Source organism: Pleuronectes platessa, chromosome 13, assembly GCF_947347685.1.
Source record: "Pleuronectes platessa chromosome 13, fPlePla1.1, whole genome shotgun sequence".
Taxonomy (NCBI): domain Eukaryota; kingdom Metazoa; phylum Chordata; class Actinopteri; order Pleuronectiformes; family Pleuronectidae; genus Pleuronectes; species Pleuronectes platessa.
This window is the reverse complement of record NC_070638.1, coordinates 11,902,108-11,914,972: the sequence shown is the minus strand read 5'-3', so window position 1 is coordinate 11,914,972 and position 12,865 is coordinate 11,902,108. Positions and strand designations below refer to the sequence as shown.

The 12,865-nt window shown below is 41.7% G+C and overlaps 1 protein-coding gene across 1 annotated transcript; it reads right to left on the bottom strand.

The window, feature by feature from the left end:
* Window positions 1–2,413: 2,413 nt before the first annotated feature.
* Window positions 2,414–11,385, bottom strand: LOC128454550 (collagen alpha-4(IV) chain-like). Its single transcript, XM_053437970.1, has 22 exons — window positions 11,267–11,385; window positions 10,820–10,883; window positions 10,204–10,338; window positions 9,980–10,038; window positions 8,538–8,603; window positions 8,368–8,427; window positions 8,197–8,259; window positions 7,146–7,190; window positions 6,995–7,066; window positions 6,888–6,906; window positions 6,724–6,777; window positions 6,510–6,573; window positions 5,630–5,727; window positions 5,457–5,490; window positions 4,576–4,682; window positions 4,403–4,475; window positions 3,977–4,083; window positions 3,712–3,895; window positions 3,536–3,607; window positions 3,167–3,255; window positions 2,771–2,962; window positions 2,414–2,596 (listed from the first exon to the last, which is right to left on the bottom strand). Exons 1-22 carry the CDS (start codon window positions 11,383–11,385, stop codon window positions 2,414–2,416), a joined length of 1,959 nt encoding a protein of 652 aa, XP_053293945.1.
* Window positions 11,386–12,865: the final 1,480 nt, after the last annotated feature.

Sequence of the window (12,865 nt, the reverse complement as noted above, 5' to 3'; positions counted from 1 at the left end):
GTCAGTAGGTCTGTAACACATCCACCACACGGTGGTCAGATATTATGCTCAACAACGGCACCTGTTTTTTTTCTTTGGTTTAATCTTTCAAAATAAGTAGCATGACTTTAAAGGGATAGTTCACCCAGAAGTGTCCGCAAGCCCCGGCATTCATATGCGACTCAAAATGAGGTCATTTACACTGTGTTTTAGGCCTAAATGTCCACTGATATTTTCTGAGGAGGAGCGATTAGGGACCGTCGGACCTGCTAACGTCCGGCAGCTAAGCCACTTTTGGTGGACAATTAAGGCTTAAGACACAGTGTAAATGATGCGGTTTCGAGTTGAATATGAGTGTCTGGCTTGCGGATACTTGGATGACACTACACCAGCAGTTATGAGGTATGTTCTGTTTTTCCTGTTGTTTTATTATGTCTGAAGATTTGGTCTCCAGTTACTTCATTTGTATTGGATTCTGCTCTAACACTGTTTACCCCTGAGACTCCTTAGGTGTTTTGTGGACTCAACACTTCACCCTCTGCAACCTACTCAGGGTGCTACCAGGTGTGAACGTCCACCTGGTATCCTGGATCACTGACTACCTGACAGAGAGACCACAGTTCGTCAGTCTTTGTGCAGCACCGGCGCTCCACAGGGGACTGTGCTCTCACCAGTCCTGTTCACCCTGTACACATCTTACTTCAACTACAACTCGGAGTCATGCCACATCCAGAAGTTCTCTGACGACTCTGCTATTGTGGGATGTATCAGAGATGGCCAGGAGGGGGAGTACAGAAGCCAGGTGGATAACTTTGTGCAGTGGTGTACACACAACAACCTGCAGCTGAACACCACTAAGACCAAGGAGATGGTGGTGGACTTTAGGAGATCTCAGCCTCCTCTGCTCCCAGTCCCCATCGAGGGGGTTAGTGTGGAGCTGGTCAACACCTTCAAATATTTAGGAGTCCATTTGGACAATAAACTGGACTGGTCAGCAAATGTGGATGCAATCTACTAAAAGGGTCAGAGCCGGCTCTACTTCCTGAGGAGGTTGAGGTGGTTTAACATCTGCAACAAACTCCTGCGCATGTTCTACCAGTCTGTTGTTGACAGCGTCCTTTTCTATGCTGTTGTTTGCTGGGGAGGCAGCATAAAGAAGAGGGATGCAGGGCGACTGGATAGGCTAGTGAGGAAGGCGGGAGCTGTTGTTGGCTCTGAACTGGACTGCCTCACAACAGTGTTAGAGAGTAGGACCCTGAGTAGGTTGCGGACTATCCTGGACAATGAGCACCACCCACTTCACAAAACTCTCATAGGACAGAGGAGCTTATTCAGTGGCAGACTCCTGTGACTGTCATGCTCATCTGAAAGGCTGAGGAGGTCCTTTGTCCCCAGGGCCATTAAGCTTCATAACGCCACACAGAGGGAGAGTGGGGGGGGGAGAGATCTTCCCGGCATGAGTCGACCATATTGGTGGCAACTATTGCACTTCTGTCCGTCCTGGGAGAGGGATCCCTCACATGTGGCTCTCTCTGAGGTTTCTATGTATTTTTACCCTGTTAAAGGTTTTTTTGCATAGTTTTTCCTTACTCTTGCTGAGGGTTAAGGACAGAGGGTGTCATGCCCTGTTAAAGCCCTATGGGACAAATTGTAACTTGTGAATATGGGCTATACAAGTCAAATTTGATTAATTGAGTGATTGATTGATATTCCTATATATTTATATATATATATTTATATATATATATATATATTTCTGCTCTTTCTATATTATATATACAGTTTATATTTTTTTGTACTTTCCACTCCAGCAGCACAAGAATACTTTCCTACTGGACACTGACACAATCACATCATTGCATTCCATTCCTGTATCTATAAATATGCTCTCCGTATTTGATGTATGTGATTTATGTATGTGTGTCAGTGATGTGTTAAATGTACAAGCTACTGGATGATCTGAATTTCCCTCGGGATTAATAAAGTATCCATCTATCTATCTATCAATCTATCTCCCCTCCATTATCATAGTGGTGAGTAGATAATGAGTGACTTTTCATTTCTGGGTGAACTATCCCTTAAGTCTAAGAAACTCAAGCTTTTAACAATTACTTTTATAACTGCCTCACCCTTTGTCCCTGGCCAGCCGTCGATCCCATTATCTCCTGAAAGGCCAATGGTGCCGCTGCGTCCAGGTGAGCCTGGCAAACCAGGGAGGCCAGGAGATCCTTTAAGACCCCTCGGTCCATGACCAGGTGGACCCTTATCTCCCTTCAAACCCTTCTGAGCAAGGTAGCCTGTATGTAACATCATAAAACTCAATGAGAAAATATGTCAATGGATTGTTTGATGGTTACAAAGGAAAATATGCATTATTGTAAGCCAGTTTTAGTCTCAACAGAAATTGTAATGGACACTCAATCCATCAAGCTGTCTAGTGCTGTCTTATCACCTGGTATTCCTCTCTGTCCAGAGTTCCCTGGAGGGCCTGGAGGGCCTGGGAGTCCATACAGTTCACATACAGTACAAGGTGGACCTTGGGGCCCTGTTGCACCAGGGTCACCACTGACTCCTGGCTCTCCTTTGTGGCCTGGTTGTCCAGGTCTGCCATGTATGCCTGTGATTCCATAGCAGCAATAGTCAAATGTTTTTAAATATACATAAAGAAAAGGAAGTACACTCCTAGTACTTTATTGTATTTACTTGTTTTTTTCTGTAATAAAGTTCACATTTATCTAAAGCCAAATCTGTTAAGCAGTTTATTGTGTTCACCTAAATCAAACCAATTTACCTGGAGACCCAGGGTTTCCAGGGAAGCCACGAGGTCCTTTTGTCCCAATAACCCCAGGTTGGCCAGCTGGGCCAATAACACCAGGAGAGACAGAGAGAATGTCTCCTGTTGTACCCTTTCTGCCTGGGAGTCCTGGTATCCCCGGAATGCCTGGAGGGCCATCCAGCTTAATCCCCCAGGGACCAGGTTCACCTGGATCCCCGTTTAAACCTGTAGGTCCTTTTACAAGTAAGAAAGACATAAGCACACAAACAGCCCTCTGATTTGTATAATTTGTAACTTGTTCCTCGATGATCCAAAACATTGAACCTGGGTCTTCCAGAAAATACCTTAAAAAAATCCTGCACAATTTTAATTTGAAATTGTAGAGTCATTACCTGGCAGTCCAACCCCTACAGTTCCACCGTCATCTCCTCTCAATCCTTTAAGGCCAAGGTGTCCTGTAACTCCCTGGAGACCATGTATTCCTGGCTCACCTGGAATTCCTATAAGGCACAAAATGAAAATAACATTGAATTGCATCGTGAACCGAAAATGTCAAAACAACGCTGATGATAAATGCAGGCTTAGTATGGCAAATAAATTTTGCCATCGACTTTTGAGCTACTGGCTTTCAGGAAAGCACTTGGTAGTAACTGTAGGGATGATCTTATTCTGCAAACTTTAGAAAAGTCAAACCAATAGACAGAGAACTGATTTGGTTTATCATTATCATTATATTTATCATTATCATCATATTTTATGTCTCAAAGTTGTAAGACTTACCTGGGGAGCCTGGCTCACCCTTTAGACCAGGTGATCCAAACGCTTCTTCATGACAGCAATTGTCAATTTCACCTGATGACACAAACACAATCATTAGTATTTTACACCTGACTTTGGGACAGGTGGGGGAGTAATAAACCCGACTGAGAATCTTTCAATTTAACTGAGTCTCTGACCTGGAGGTCCTGGTCTGCCACTAACTCCTGGGGTGCCAGGATAACCATAATCTCCTTTGGGTCCTGGGGCCCCCGTAGGGCCTGGAAAACCAGGTCCTTTGGGGCCTACAATCCCTGGAAAACCTTTGGGTCCAACAACACCAGGGTCACCTTTGGTACCAGGTAATCCTGGATATCCAGAACCCTTAAAAAATGATTGTAGCATGTTATTATGTGGTAACAATTTTAATCATACATTCTTTCAACTTAAAATGGACACACTTACTTGTGGTCCAGGGTCTCCTGTGGGGCCAGGGAGGCCATCCTGTCCTGGCCTACCTGCTGCTCCAGGAGGACCAGTATTTCCAGGAAATCCTCTGTCACCATGGACACCTTCCAACAACAAAAAGAAACAATACGTATTAGGCGCGAAATGTTTAAAAACCCAAGGTATGGACATTTACAAAAGAGAAGTCTGTTTTATCATTCTCATTTTCACCACAAGTACAATGTAACAGTCAAATACAGCTTACTTTTTATACCAGTCTGCAATTGGATTGCTTTGCTATTGTTTTTGGAACATGAAACATTTTAGAAAATCTTGAGAATCCCCTCAGAGGATGAATGTTTTGCTATTTAAAACATCTTTAACACAAAACCTTGCTTATATAGCGCTGTGTATGCTAGAGTTTTACCTTCAGTGGGAGCTTACCTTTACCACTTGCCACAAAAGAGTCACCTTTCGGCCCCTTGTTTCCTTTAAAACCAGGAATTCCTTGAAAGCCCTACATAGAAAAAGAGTCAAAACACGAAACTGTTGCTATGAAGTTAAGATTTTGAGAAAAAAAACTTTTATTAATTTAGGCAGAGTCATATTATCCTTACACATGGTCCTCTCGCACCCTCATCTCCCTTTAGACCTGGGTCCCCAATGAGTCCTTGAGCTCCTGGAAACCCTGGAGATCCTGGATAACCAGGTGGACCAGGCAGGCCTATGCTTCCCTCAACATACTTACATTCACAATCCCCTGGACATCCCGTTCGAAAAAGGGAGGGCAAAAATGTGTAACTATAATGCAGTATGTTTATATAATGTAATTACATTCTCACCCATAGACAAACATGATCATATGGAGTATAATAAATCAGTTTTGGTTCTGTTCCAGTACATTCATCGAAGATTGTTGTTATGTACAACCGCTTACTATATTTTATGACTCTGCCAGATGTCAGTAACACAGCCTTTGCTTGTCAGATCACAAACAGTCACAGTTCACCTTTGATTCCTTTGTGTCCTTTCTTTCCATGAGATCCCTTGAATCCTGGGTCACCAGGGTCGCCTGGGACACCAGGCTCACAGTAGTAATCTGTCGGATCAACCAAAAATATTGACCAATATAAATAAGATATTTAAAAGTGATTTGAATGATAAATTGAGTAAAAGTAAACTTCTTTGGGAAAAACAAAGACTTACCTCCACATCCTAATCAGATGCCATCAAGTACGCCATACCATAAACACACACAGATAAGAGGGTAAAACCTTATTTAAATGAACATTTGAGAATCTATCACTTGTTCATATAATCAAATATTATTTGCAAGATCACACATTCAAGAAACGCTTTAGTTCATATATACCTGGACGACCAGGGAGGCCTCTGCCACCTTTGGGTCCAGGGAGTCCTTTAGTTCCCTTTGGTCCCGGTAACAGATTTATGTCAAAATTGTTATAACCCCCTGGTTGTCCTTTATAACCCTTTGGACCGGGATGCCCCTGTGGACCAGGAAGGCCTGGCTCCTCTGGAAATGTGTGAGAGATAATGTGAAACTTTAAATGAGGTAGGATTTAAAAAAGACAGTTTCTTTGTGAGGTAAAATGGACATTAGCATCCTGAAAGTTAGAGAGCCAAGACGAAAGCTAAAATGTGACCTGATACTGTTAACCCTGGTTGGCCAGGAGGTCCTCGCATCCCCGGGTACCCCATGTCACCTGGGATTCCAGATGACCCTCGGTAACCACGTTCACCTTTAGCTCCTGAACCACACACAGAACTAGTCAGAGATGCCTTATATGTGTCAAATGGTCATTTATTTACTGAGCAATGGTAAATAAATCAGAAATGTTTTGCTTCTCTCAAAATTAAATTAAATGTTTATTTTGACAGATTTTTCTAGTAAACCTTTTTTCCCTGCAGTTGCACCCCAGTTGGCCACTGGAAGTGGGTGTGCTGCAACCCCCGTCAGTACACCCACTTACAGTGTCCAAACCTCTTTGGTAAAAACCTAGAGTCTGAGTAGAGTATAGTTTATGCAACTGCTTGACAGTATATCTACATCTAAAGTGGCAGTGTTGAGAATTATAAAAACTATATTTTTATTCAAAATAATAAGGATCAAAGATGCAAACTAGATGATTTTTTAATTACTAATGAAAATATATATATAAAATAGAATACTGCTAAACCAGTGAGAAGTTAACTACTGTAGTGTCTAATATATAGCTGCCACTGGCATAGACTTGTGCTCAGTTACATAGATTAGTCTTTCTCCACATGGTGTTTATTTGCTCACCACAGTGTCCGTCACTTTCAATACGGTTTTGAAAAACAAGTAAAGCCATATAACCAAAAACAACTTCTTTCAGAGCACAGTCAAAAACGTTTTCTCTTCTAATTCTTCTTCAGCAACAGTGATGATTGTCGTGAACCTGAATAACCTCTGGCCAACCTGGCATCACGATACACCCCACACTGCTTGGAGGAGTATTGCGTAATTTAAACCCAAACCAAACATATGGCTCATACAACTTGTTCTCACCTCTGGCATCACTTCCATTATATAAGTAAACGGGGCCGGGAGGACCTGGATCTCCCGGGTAACCCTGTTGAATGCAAGGACAGAGATGGAAACCATAGCCTCAAACAGAACATGCCAGATATCTTAAGGTGACAAGGGATATCACTCCTATAGCTGCTTACAGCTCAACACAAAAATTTGGTTCAAATTGTTTTGGAAATTGGACCAGACTCACCTTTGGTCCAGCTCTTCCAATGAGACCCGGAAGTCCTTCCTCTCCATAGACACCCTGAAAATGCACTATTGTATTTAACCTGATCAACTTGTCCAAGTTTATAACACATGTGAAGGCTGAATTATGTGATAGATGTACCTGGGGTCCTTTTTGTCCATCTATACCAGGAATACCAGGAAGACCCTATAGAGCACAAACAGCGAGGTTAAGAATAATATGTATGCATGTTGTTTATGTTAAATCATGGGGCATTCGGTTTTACGTCACCTACCGGAAGTCCAAGAAATCCAGGGATTCCTTGCTCTCCTTTATATCTTTGTCCGTTAGAGTCTCCTTTATCCCCCTGATAAAAAAAAAAAGAAACTCAGATGTATTTTCTCTCTTTGAAACATACCTGTAGTCACATACAGGATAGAACTCACCATAATGCCTTGTGCTCCACATGGTCCAGGAAGACCTCTGTCTCCCTGAGAAGCAGAAAAAGGAAAGTATAGCATCAAGGTTCACGCTTAGTTTGGTCAAATATAGAATTTGAGCATGGAAGATTATTTATTTTTCCTGATGATTGCCTGGGTTGCCATGAAACAAATAAAGTTGGATTTTTCTTCTACATATAGGATATGTCTTAAAGGATGTCTTAAACTCAGCAGTGTTTTATAAATAAAAAGGAGCTTTTTGCCTTCACCTTGTAGCCTTTTAGTGGAAGAAAGTTAGGAGGAAATCCAATGATTTCCTCTGGTCCTGGGAGCCCAGGTGGACCTTGATCACCCTGGATAAAAAATTAGCACATTGGCTGTGTTCTTTGATGGACACACACACAAACACACACACACACACACACACAGACACACACATGTTTGTACTCCTTGCTTAGTGAGGACACGCATAGACATAAAACATTCCCTAGCCCATAATGCCTAAACCTCATTCTAAACCTAACCCTAAACCCAAGTCCTAAACCTCAAACAGCCTATTGAAAAAGTGCGGACCAGTCAAAATGTCCTCACTTTGTAGGGTCAATGCTTAAAATGGTCCTCACAAAGGTATACATACAGGAACACAAACACACACACAGCACAACACCTCAGTCATCCAAAGGCCAATATGTTTTTCTTACATCTTCTCCTTTATCACCTGCCAGTGATCCACCAGGGTTTCCCTGCACAACAACAGGACGCTTAGTAAGGTTTTGTGTGTGAATTATGTGCAATGATTGTTTTTGTTACAGTATGCACTGCCAAAGATTGTGAAGCCTGTGACTCACTGGTGGTCCTCTGACACCTTCACATCCTACCAAGCCCTGTATGGAACACACACACACATTTAAAGAGATGTATTTGTTGTAATGTAACTGCTGGAAATTTGTGATCTAATGTGTCTCTAAATACTCTTCATATGCGCGTTTGTGCAACAGTAAACACTTATATAAGATATTGTAGTTAAGTCATTGTAGTTGGTTAAGTATTTTCTTACCTCAGGTCCAGGAAGACCAGAGAAGCCATCATGGCCTTTAGGTCCCATGACTCCTCGTCCTCCCTTAACAAAAAGAGTTAAACCATATGAGTCAACTTAACTGTATGATAGAGAGTGAAAGATTACAAATATCTAACCCATACATTATTTATCAGAATATAGTGATAGTACAGAACTACTGCTTTAAAAACATACAGGTAGACCCTGCTCTCCATCTCTGCCACGCTCCCCCTGCAATGTAAAACCAGCAGAAGATGGGACATGAAGAAAGACATGCTACATTTTTATAAATCGTTTAATATAATAAACATTGTACACTTTTCTTGTGTCGAAGAACTCACAGGAAGTCCAGGAAGGGTAACACCATACAACGGTTCTCCTTTAACTCCTTTAAGTCCAGGTAATCCCTGACAACAGGAGAGGGTAGACATATTATAAGTGATAATTCGCTTTCCAATTGAAGATTTGTATTGGACGATGTGGAAAAACACTCTTAACATGATTACATAATCCCCACCATCTCAACAGATTTGCTTGTTGCTTATTCATGCTGACAATCTCTCTGTTCTACCATCCAAATATATTCTACTGACCTGCTGAGTAAACTGAATTTATTTTTTATGTCCATTAAAGCAATTAGAGACTATTTCTGCCTTGGGACATGGTGAATGATAACGATGGAAGTGGCCAGCTAATATGGGAAATCGTGGCCAATAGGAGAAGCATGTGTTCAGCATCAATGCTCAGATAGTCTGTGGCCTTCAAACTATCGCCTGGTGAAGGGCCTAAAGATAAAGATATGAATGTGAACAGTTTGGAGTCAAGGCAGAGGGTCCATAGATTCATGGTGTTCATACTAACTGAAGTTAACTCACCGGCGGCCCGTTCAGACCGTCCAAACCACGAGTACCAGGAACTCCAGGTCGCCCCATTGTCCCATTACAGCCATCCAGTCCTGACAAACCAGACTCTCCACCTGCCCCAGGGTGACCCTGAACGATATTGCACAGTTCCGGCGATGAAGTATAATTGCAGATTACTAAAGTCATGAAGTTCTTTGTAATAACAGCAGTTAAGTAAAGCAACTTGAAATTGAGTTGTCATGAAGTGGTGCCCCCATCTACTTGAACTCTGTCATACAGGTTCATGCTCATTCATTCCCCCATCCTCAAAGGAAAATTGTTTGTCAATACCATCCCTGCCCACATCAAGATCACAGTCCAGACTATTCTCATTTTTAGTTCCTTGATGATGGAATAAGCTGCCAAATGTTTTCTAACCTGATCTATCTTCAATAACCTCTTGAGGACTCATCTCTTCAGAGAGCACCTCCTCTCCTCACACCCTAACATGACTAACTACCACCTCTTTCTCTGATCTCCCACTCCTTAGATTTAGCACTTCGTACCTACTTCCAGCTCTGTTAATGTACTGCACATTTAGCCTTGTCCCCCGAGCATCTGCCAAGTGAGTGAATGTGATGTAATGTGATGAAGAGGCAGCTGCACTAGGCCGTGAAGAGGTCCACATCTACAGTGTGCCTCGATGTGTCCACTAGAGGGCCCAACAGACACATGCTTCAAATCACTGCACCACCTCTTGTTGATTCTTGTATCTTGATAAAATCTTAAACGACTTGGTACTACTTACAACAACCTATTTACAGAGGTTCTGGGAAAATAATTCGGAAGTACGTTACCTCCATGTTGAACTGTGGAGACTTTGGCAAAGGAATTACTGTGTAGACTGAAACTAAGTGAGATCACATTATATTCATGTTTACAGTGGATTGCTTACTAATGAGCCGTCGTTACCAGGGAAACCAGATGCACCAATCTTGCCCTGAAATGTAAAGGAATATGAGCATCAGTCACTATTTCCTGTTTTATATTAAATTTATTTATTTTAAAAAGTTTTACTGAAGTAGATTTAATTTGATGACCATGAACATGTTCTGTCTCAGATACAACAATGAAATGCAACATGCAGAGGAACATTTGCACTAACACGGTCTCCTTTGGGCCCCTCAGGGCCGTGTGATCCCTCTATTCCCCTCCTGCCTTTGTCTCCAGGTGGCCCTCGAAGTCCCCACGGCCCCATTGGTCCCTGGGGGCCTTGATCCCCCGGCTTCCCTGGAGACCCCTGGGAAAAGAAAGTCATGCTCATAAAATCTTGCTGCGAGTGAGACTGTAAAGAATTTGCTGCTGCTTTAATCACTTTAGTTGTGAATAGTTGTAAAGCATCACATTAACGCTGCATGCACATGTATTTTCCTATAGTGAATAATTACCAAAAAGTAGCAAATTCTCTATCATGGAATGTGATAGTTTTTTTATACTCTTATTCATATATAATTCCCTTTTCCATTTTTTGCAGCTACTCAGCTTTATATCTCTCTTAAGAACCAACAGAAATCCAATCAGACTTTATTGACACTTTAGCAATAACATTGGTGCAGGCAGAATGAAATGGCCTTTACCTGTGAGCACTCGATTAGATAAAGAAACTAAGGGAGATCATACATTCAAATACAAAATGTAAAACATACTCTACATTGTCCCTGAGTGAGAATAATTTTCCAATATATAAAAACGTAACAGGAAAAGTTTTTATACCCGTGCACCTTTCGCGGGATGACACCGACATACAGAGCAGTTTCTACCTTGACATGGCAGCTCAACCTCCCCCTGGAACGACAAACAGAGATGAATCACTGGCCTTACTGGGACTTAACGTTACTGGGTTACCCATGATGGGAAGCGTTTAAAGAACATCGAGCAAGCACAGATAAGTTTTTTTCCCACCAGTATCTGCCACTTTAAGAGTCAGCTCTGAGAATTAAAGAATGAACACATTTCCCATGGAGACTGAGCAGTGCTGATTAGATAGTGTGAAACAAAGCACTGTTCTATCACACTTCCAGACGCCAAGTGTTCCCACCGATATGTGTGTGTGGGTGAGTGGTGGGAGTTTTGCAGTGTGGAGATGTCACGATATTTGGAAATAATTTCCAAGAGGTATTCCAAATATTTGGATGAGTGTAGTCTGGGGAAACTGTATTCTGATGCACATCTGGAACACAAGCCCGTCCCTCTTTTTCTCCAGGTCCAAACATCGTGACTGTTTCTCAGTCACCAAGAAAAACCCCAGCACGCAGCTGCGTCCTGGACAGGCCATTGAGATCGCCATGATGTCAATATTACTGCTTCACTGGTGTCCCTTTTTATCTTTGTCCCAGCATCACAATAGTGATGGTTTAAAGTTAACTACCTAACTTATTTAATTTAAATATAAGATCACAACAAATGATCTTCTATCAATTATCTATTAGTTTTTTTATACTGTACATTTTTTTTGTAACTCATATTTAGCCAAAATGTCAGTCCAGCAAATGCTCCACAGAATTAAACATTTATACACTATAAAAACACCAAATAGTCCTGTGCATTATACAGCAAAGTTTCAGGAAATGTTATACTTGGTGACAAATACTGTAAACACAAAGGGAGCAGCACATACAGTTTGCAGGTGCGTCAAGTGCATGAAGGAATTTCGCTTTGAAATACATCACAAACCCCAGTAGGGTTTTGTTTTTTTCTGGGAGAACTTACCAGCGAGACGTAAACACAAACAGAAGTTCATGTACACCCAGTGACCCCATGAGGGAAGTAAGACTGAGAGCGTCTGGTTTAAGGAATATCCTGGCTTCATTTTTTAAGTTGTTTGTGACATGGGCCCAAACTTCATCCCTGGTTACTGTAGCAGCAGCAATGTTTGCAAAAGCTAGGCTGGAATTAAAGTTTTCGTGATGCATTTCAGATTTCTGTTCAAAGTCCAAACCGCAGGGGTTCTGGCTGTGTCGGAAAAGGTTAACTCAGTGGTAAGTTGTGAGTCTGTAGTTAGTGATTACATTATATTCAAAAAATGTGTCTACCCACAATTCAACCATTTACACTAATTAACAGGGGCCTATTGATGCTTTTTGCTTCTTGTCAACAGAGACTAAACACGATGAGCTTCACAATGCACACATGTATTGTGTTGCATTAGCACAACCTGCTAACAAAGGTGCTAACAAAAGTTTTTGCGTAAAACAGAAAAACATACACTATGATCATATATTTAGTTTTGTTCGCAGTATATTTCTGCATTTAAATTGTTGATTAACACCTTTTAACTGGTGGTTGGTGTATGAAGAAATCAAGAAGGAAATACTTACCGCACTGAGGTGCTGCATGGAGATAAACACAACAAGGATCCACCTTTAAATATAATAATGTAAATAGATTAGCTGCAGCCTCATTTAGCCCAATGGCTCCAAGAACAGAATCCCAAAAGAGACCATATTTACTTGGAGTACAACATAAAATCTCGAACATCCAACTGATGCAAATACATGTAATATGAGGACAGAAGATTAAAAAGACAAATCCACATGACAAATCACTGTACATGGGCTTGTGTGATTTCTCTCCTGTGTGCATGAGGACTTATGAGCTTCGCTTAGAGCAGGAACCCAGCAGGAGGTTTGTCGAACTCAAACTCTCCAGTGGCCCCAGGTGACTCCTGCGTGTGCATCCCTGAGGTTTTGCAAGTATTCAGACGTGTTGAGTAAACATGCATGAAGTGTGTTTGCCTTCCGGTAAATAGATTTGCTGAGAAGTGGATG

What these genes read in the sequence shown, in the direction of transcription:
- LOC128454550 (XM_053437970.1), bottom strand. Translation starts at nt 11,385, where the DNA reads ATGGCGATCTCAATGGCCTGTCCAGGACGCAGCTGCGTGCTGGGGTTT. An exon ending in TAATGGAAGTGATGCCAGAG is followed by an intron (nt 5,728 to 6,509) that starts GTGAGAACAAGT and finishes TGTGTGGTTCAG; the next exon opens with GAGCTAAAGGTGAACGTGGT. An exon ending in CTGGCCAACCAGGGTTAACA is followed by an intron (nt 5,491 to 5,629) that starts GTATCAGGTCAC and finishes ACATTTCCAGAG; the next exon opens with GAGCCAGGCCTTCCTGGTCC.